Below are 7,313 nucleotides of genomic sequence, written 5' to 3'. Positions count from 1 at the left end.
AAAAAAAAAAAAAAAAAAATTAAGAACACGTAATCAAAACTATAATGTGAATGTCATTAATCTATGAAGTCAACAAGACAATTTTAGCATCAATCGCAAGACTGCTTAGGTAATTAGCTTAAGCACAATGTGTAGCTCGTCAAAATTTTAAAGAATAGCAATATTTGTTGGTATTGTGCCCAATGGAAGCCTATGATGTTCCTATTCAGCTAGTTCACACAATTTGAAGTCTCTAGCTCTATATATAAGGCAACATTAGCTGGATATTATGTAGTGTCCAGAAATTACAATCAATATGCTTCCCAAATGCATTACTCAGAGGTTGATATAAAAAATTAAATATGAATCAAAAGCCTAAGTTCCTTATTATCTTCTTTGAATTTTAACTAAGCTTGGGCTATTTGGAACGCAAGAAACAAGTTCAATTTGAAAAGCTTCAGGTGCATCCAAGGGTGATTATACAGGGTGCTAGTGGATTATTGGAAAACTACCAAAGCATGATGGCAGCACAGGTCTGATCTGATAGCTAGAGGGTAGTTGTCTTCTGGCCTCATGTTCTTTTGGCCTTATTCAATTTCTTCTTCTCTTTTCCTGGGGATATCGCTTTGTTGGGCTGGTGTTCCCCCTAGCTGAGTTTGCTCTTAACTCAGTTTTTACTTGTATTATTCCATAGTATCAATCAAAGTTTCTATCGGTTTTAGCTCTGAAAAAAAAAAAATGTTATATATATCACAAAGAAACGCTGCTCTCCATCTAAAGCCTCCTCACTTTCACCTCATGCAGCTCAATGTTCTCCTAGTTTTCCTTCACCACCTTCTAAATCATCTTCACCTCCAAGTCTTCCTCCATCTCCTCCTACTCCGCCACCTCAGGTTGTTCTCAGCCCTTGTGCTGCCTGCAAGATTCTTCGCCGCCGATGTGTGGAGAAATGTGTTTTAGCTCCATACTTTCCTCCAACTGATCCACTCAAATTCACCATCGCTCATAGAGTGTTTGGAGCTAGCAACATCATCAAGTTGTTGCAGGTTTGTTTGTGTAATAATTAATATGTCTCTTATTTGTTCACTTCACATTACCTTTTAGCACTGCTTCAACCAAAATTTCAAAGCCAGTTTATTAGATTATTCACCTTAGAAAAATAAGTTGGATAAAAACAAAAATGTTGAAATTTTGAAAAATCTAGTCCAAACAAATAAATCCTTATGCTTTTGGTGTCATTTCAACCTAATGACATCTTCATCAGTGTGATGGTTAAAAAAATCTAGAACGTGTCAGTTGAGTTATGCAGTTCATTAGTAATTATTTTAATTTAATGACGTTTCCATCAGTTTATTAATTAAAAAGTTCAGTAAAGTATAATTGAGTTACAAGCTCTTGGTATTTTTTTTATTTTTATTATGTTTAAGGTAAAGTGAATAAACAGTAAATACTTTGATTTATTTTTAAGATTAGTCCCCACTAATGGTAATGCATGTGCTTTTGTGAAAAATGGGTGTAAACAACCAATAGCATAGGCTTTTCTCCCCAACCCCTACTCCCAAAAAAAAAAAAAAAAGTAAAGTCAACAGATGGGGCACGCTAGCTAGTAACTAAAAGTTATCAAACATGGCTCTCTTTTAACCTCCAAGTGGGGCCTTCTCAACTTCTCTAAATTAATCAGACTGAACATGCTTTATTTTAAAACAATCATGACTGTGAATGAGGAATCACTGTTTTTTTTTTTTACTATGGGGCAAAGACAAATTTTGTTTTTTCTTTAACTAACTTGAGAAAAATGGAGGATGAGATTTTAATAAAGGTAAATTTTAAACTCATTTCATTAGGAATACTTGACTCTTAGATGACTTAGGCAGTTAGGCACTTAGAGATGATTGTATATCCTCCCTTCTAAAAAATAATTATGAGAATACCGACTTTAATTAGAAAGTTATAATAGGCCACAAATATAAATTACTATATGATTTATAGACAGGGGGTCAAAGTTAGGTAGTGAAGTTTTGGTTTGTAGTCCACAATAGATGCCTGCTTAATTAGAAGTCACAACCCGTTCTCTTAAGTTCCTCTCATAATGTTGCACACGTTTTCCCATCAAAAAAAAAAAAAAAATTGTTGCACACGTTTTCTTTTTTCAGAGGCTGGAGTTCATATCAGTACAAATCAAGGCCATTCTTGTAAAATTAACTCCAAGGTGTTGAGTCATGTTTCCAAGATTGTTGTATTGTCACTTGAAAAAATGTTGTAGAAAATATGAAAGGTACTTCCAAGATAGCTATAATTAGCTTGGTTTACCACAGTTTGTCATGCTTTATTTTTAGCTTATTCAATTTATTTGGCTTATGTATAGTTTTTGAATTTTTGAATTTTTTTTTTAAGTACAACTATACTTTAGCCAAACTTATTTTTTAAACCCGATAAACTGATGAAAAAAAGGCTCTCTCGAACAGGATATGAAAAATAGTAGCTTGGGAACCATTTTTCATATATGTGACTAATCGCCATTTTTTATTTACTACTAAGATTCCATGGTTAAATTCTTCCAACTTACAAATACAGTCACAAATTATTTTTTTCAGGACCTTCCAGAGACTCAAAGAGCTGATGCAGTAAGCAGCATGGTTTATGAAGCAAATGCCAGGATTCGAGACCCGGTCTACGGCTCTGCTGGTGCAATTTGTCATCTTCAAAAACAACTTAGTGAGCTCCAAGCACAATTGGCTACAGCACAAGCTGAGCTCGTTAACATGCAATGCCAACAAGCCAATTTATTAGCCGTTCTTTGCATGGAAGTGTCACAAACTCAAGAGTGCAGCCTTCAGCAACAACCTTCTTACACTGATACAAGCTGTTTTTTAGACGACAACAGTTTGGGCTCAACTTGGGAACCTCTTTGGACATGAACAGAGAGAAGAATGAAAATTTTCTAATCATAACTTCCAAGTGGGGATGAGATCATGAAGATTTACAAATAAATTAAGTGATGACTTATGGTAGATATGAATCATGATTTCGTTTCTATAGTCATAATTAACAAGCGAAACCTTTTTCCCTACTAGTAATTTTACAAACAAAAAGAGTCAAAGAAAAGAGGAAAAAAAAAATGTATGAAATTAAGGATGTCTTTGTTCTATGTCTGTGCTAGCTGATTCTTGGGTCAATCAATTTCTGGGTGACCTAATCTTATCTTCTGAAATGGAAATTTATAAGTTCCTTGTCAAACCAGCTCTTGACCAATTTCTTATTTCCTGTTTGTTCCTAATTTTTTTTTCTTTATGTACTACTACTTCTGTGAGCAACAGACTGACAAGTGGTATATATATATATATATATAATATACATGCGAAAAGAAATAAAAACGCTTGGAAGGGATATTAGAAAAAGATGGAATTTCAAAGTCACAGCTAACTAAAATTGAACTTTCAAAATAGCATCAAGTACGAATGAACCTTTCTGGAACCTTAGCATCATAAATAGTAAGTTCAATAAACTAGCTTTTAATGGAACCCAAAAGATGCATAAATAGATAAATTAGCCAAAGAGTGTAATTACAAAAATAGAGGCTGCTATATTGCATGGCAGCCATGAATACACACACTAATCTAGACCTAACATGCATGAGGGTTGTATTATTGAGTATGACTTGTGAGAGTAACACTTTTTTTTTCTTTTGGTTCAAAGTTGGAAATGAATGGTAAATCCAGCATGTGATAGTATTAGTAGTATGTCAAATTGCCAACATAAAAACGCGTTTTGAGCTCTATCATTTTCCCACCTTTTTCATCATTTCACGTACGTGCACTCCTCGTGTGTTAATCAATTATGTCAGCTAAGATAAACATATATGCTCTCTCTCTCTCTCTCTCTCTCTCTCTCTCTCTCTCTCTCTCTCTCTCTCTCTCTCTCTCTCTCTTGAACTCAATCTATGGTGGCTTTCCTGTAGATTGAGAGGTTGAATTCTCTCATCAAAAGTTGGATAATTCAATTGACAAAGACTGAATTCAAAACTAATTCAAGATTATCAACCACATATATATATGCTAATCATATCAACCACGTATATATGCTAATCATAGTAATTTCCTACATTCAATCAAATTAAGTAATTTTCACATTTGATTTTTTTTTAAGAGTTTCAACCTATGGCGTCCGCTTCTGATGATAGTTTTTTATCATCAGACTAAAACACTAATCAATTTTTTGTATAAGTTAGAATTAAACTTCAAATCTCTTATTCAACCATCAAAGACTTTACGTTTCAATCTAATTGCCAAGTGCATGCATTATATTCTCATTTAGCTTGCAGAATTGATAAAGATGGAAAAATAAAAAGTGCTCTATCTCATAAGAACATTATTTTTCCTTTTTCATATAATTTCAAGCTAAAAGGGGAACATATATTGTTAGAACAAAAACGTGGGCCATATCTAGGGAACCAAATCTCTGATCACATCTCCGTATAAAAAGTGGTGTATAAACCTCAAGGTCAAACAGTAAATTGTGAACCACTCCAAACTTGTTTGTTTTTTTCCCACTATAATAACAAAGATTTTTATTTAATATATTTGTAGCCTACTTTTCCTTTACAACGAAAATGCGAAGACACGTTTTCTTTTACTTTTTATCCCCCAGATGCAAGTGAGAGGAAGTCTATGTCACAGGGATAACTAATTAAAAGTGAACGTAATTATTTGATAATTAATTAACAATTTGAGTCACTCACCTGTTCATGTATATATATGATATAAAATAAACTTGGTGTTATAGATGACATCCTTTAGGTCCAACTCTCGTTTAGTTTAAACTTTGTGCTTTGTATATATCATTAATCATTTCAAAAAGTCTAGGACTTGTTAGGGAAAATTTATAAAGATTGGTTCCAAGGACTCCCTTTTTTTTTATTGTTTTTTACTTCGTAAATTTTTATCTACGAATTTCTCTCTTTCTATAAAAAAAATGTCAAATGATTATTAATTAAGTGAAAATAATTCAAAGGCAAAATTAAAGAATTTATGGAATAGGAGTTAAACAGTCCTAGTGTAACTTTTTTTTGAGTAAAGTTACCAAAAATTGAGTAAAGAATTTATGGCTTTCAATATACCAAAGACTTATTTTAAAGTACCTAAATAAATGAAATATAAGATCACTTGTACAAAGAAGAAGAAGAAGAAGGTGAATGAGAAATAGTCTTTTAAAGATTGTTCATTAATCTCCCAACCACTAGTATAACCATGTTTGAGAATGACAAAACATCTGAAAGAAAGCTTCATTATGTCCCGAAGGAAAAGAAAGTTTTATTTAGGTACAATTACCATGGCTAAGTGCAAACCATAAAACTTAATTTCTTTTCCTTCTGCAATTTAACCTCAAAAAAAAAAAAAAAAAAGGGAAAAGAAAGTTGTATGGTTAATTTGCACCTAGCCATAATTGCATTAGGTGTGAGTCCTCGATGTTTTAGTTTCTATGTGGTCTGTAATGATACAAGGGTTGCTGCCTGTCCCGTTTTCTTACTTTGCCGACACTGAGGGAAATCCTTCTGCTTAACTAAACATTATTAGGTCAATTTTTCAACTTTTTTTTTAATATAAATATTTTTTTTTTTTAAAAGAGTTCCAACCTATAGCGTCTACTCTAATGATAGCTCTTTATCATTAGACTAAGATAGTAATCGGTTTGTAGTGTAAGCGAGGATTGAATCTTAGATCTCTTATTCAACTATCAGAAACTTTACCAGTTGAGTTATCTGAAACTTTTTTTTTTTTATAATTAACCTATGCACATTGAGGCAATAGTGGTCCAATATGAGGAAAAAGGCAAAGAAGTAACTGGGCGGACCAAAAAAATTTGAGTGGGGTCCTTAGAAATCTTTTAGAATGGCGATTGTTGCTTGATGACATAACCAGAGAGACCCACTTATTTCCTAATGACTAATCAGACCGCCTTATAAAGTTCACATATAAGTTAAAAATAAGCCCCACAGTTTTTTTTTGAAGACGAAATAAGCCCCACAGTTTAATAAGCAGTTTCAGATTAATACAATTCCATATGAGAGAAAATAAATAATTAATTAAAAAACCAGCTCACGTGTAACAATCAAATATGGTTGAGAAATTAGTTTTCTTTTATCTTGATAAATATAACCATTTTTTATTTTCCTACAATGTCATTATCTTCTTTATGTGTTAGTCTTGTGCCTGCTGATGATGTGGTTCGCAAATTTTCATGATGGTCAATTAGTACCCTCACTCAAATTCCTAAAACTTTTAGATTTGCACAATACATCTAAATATTTTTAGAATTTACTAGTATGATATACCCATTGTATTCACATCTTAATTAATAATGTTAGGTTTTTAGTATTATTTGCAAATTGGCTTATTATTCTCCACAGCATTTGCTTGTAAAAATTTTAAGTTTATTTGCCCTATAATGAATTTTATAATGCAACTCGTTTTATAGGAAAGTAGACATTCAAAACTTAAAAAAAAAAAAAAAAAAAAAAAAAAAAAAAAAAAAAAAAAAAAAAATTTGTAAATATTTGTTTATAGTCTTATTGAAAATACTAAATTTTCCCTTCTTAATTTTTCGTTGTCCATAAAATTCTTCCTACCAAATATACCATTAGAGCCGTCCTTCATTAAATTCCTCGTACCAAACATACCATTAGAGTTCACACTCATTGGGGCAAATAATCCTATCTCATTCTTCAATTTTATTTTATTTTTGGCATCTGCCGCAATTAATCGTGCCTCGTACCCACTATCAAATTGACTCTGGGTTTAGCTTCTCCGAAAGTGAGCGAAAGAAAAAGACGTCGAGAATAAGAGCTTAAATGTGAACCTTTTGACTTCTTGACATCAATGTGGTTGTAGTTTCTGTAGTTTTCAAGTTACAGTTTACGCAGAAAAATATGTCAAAGCCAAGTTCCCACATATAGTTTGCATGTTGGGAAAACAAGTAATCTTTACATATAGCGCGCCAGCTTTTTTTTCATAGATAGCGGTCAGCTTTTTGAGGTTGATTAAATGATGACAATTTTTATTCATGAAATTTTTTTTTTTTTTTTTAAGAAGAGACAACCTGTTAATTAATGCACCGTCAAAGAAGCACATGACAATTTGATATGGTCTTTTCTTTTTTTTCTATAACTAGAATTATAGTCATCACGTACGTAAGAAAGACGAAACTATTTATGATTTTATTCTTGCTAAGAGAAAAAAAAAATGTATGTGATGCTGATTGTGACACGCATGTGCCCTATCAATTTAATGAATTCATATTGACCCTTATAAAGGTCGAAAAGCCAAACAAGTTTATAG

General features: G+C 32.2%; 1 protein-coding gene across 1 annotated transcript; it reads left to right on the top strand.

Annotated features, from left to right (window-relative positions):
- The first annotated feature begins 500 nt into the window (after nt 1-500).
- On the top strand, nt 501-3,216 carry LOC111999436 (LOB domain-containing protein 1). The gene is made up of 3 exons (XM_065777586.1): nt 501-512; nt 738-1,025; nt 2,574-3,216. The coding sequence occupies exons 1-3, from the start codon at nt 501-503 to the stop codon at nt 2,895-2,897; spliced, it is 624 nt and encodes a 207-aa protein (XP_065633658.1). The 3' UTR covers nt 2,898-3,216.
- Nucleotides 3,217-7,313: the final 4,097 nt, after the last annotated feature.

This window comes from Quercus suber, unplaced genomic scaffold, assembly GCF_002906115.3.
Source record: "Quercus suber isolate HL8 unplaced genomic scaffold, Cork oak 2.0 scaffold_160, whole genome shotgun sequence".
Taxonomy (NCBI): Eukaryota; Viridiplantae; Streptophyta; class Magnoliopsida; order Fagales; family Fagaceae; genus Quercus; species Quercus suber.
Note: the sequence above shows the minus strand (reverse complement) of the source record. Positions and strands in the feature narration are given on the sequence as shown.

Excerpts from the sequence above, each read along its gene's own strand:
- LOC111999436 (XM_065777586.1), top strand. Across the intron at positions 1,026-2,573 it reads ACATCATCAAGTTGTTGCAG|GACCTTCCAGAGACTCAAAG; the intron begins GTTTGTTTGTGT and ends TATTTTTTTCAG.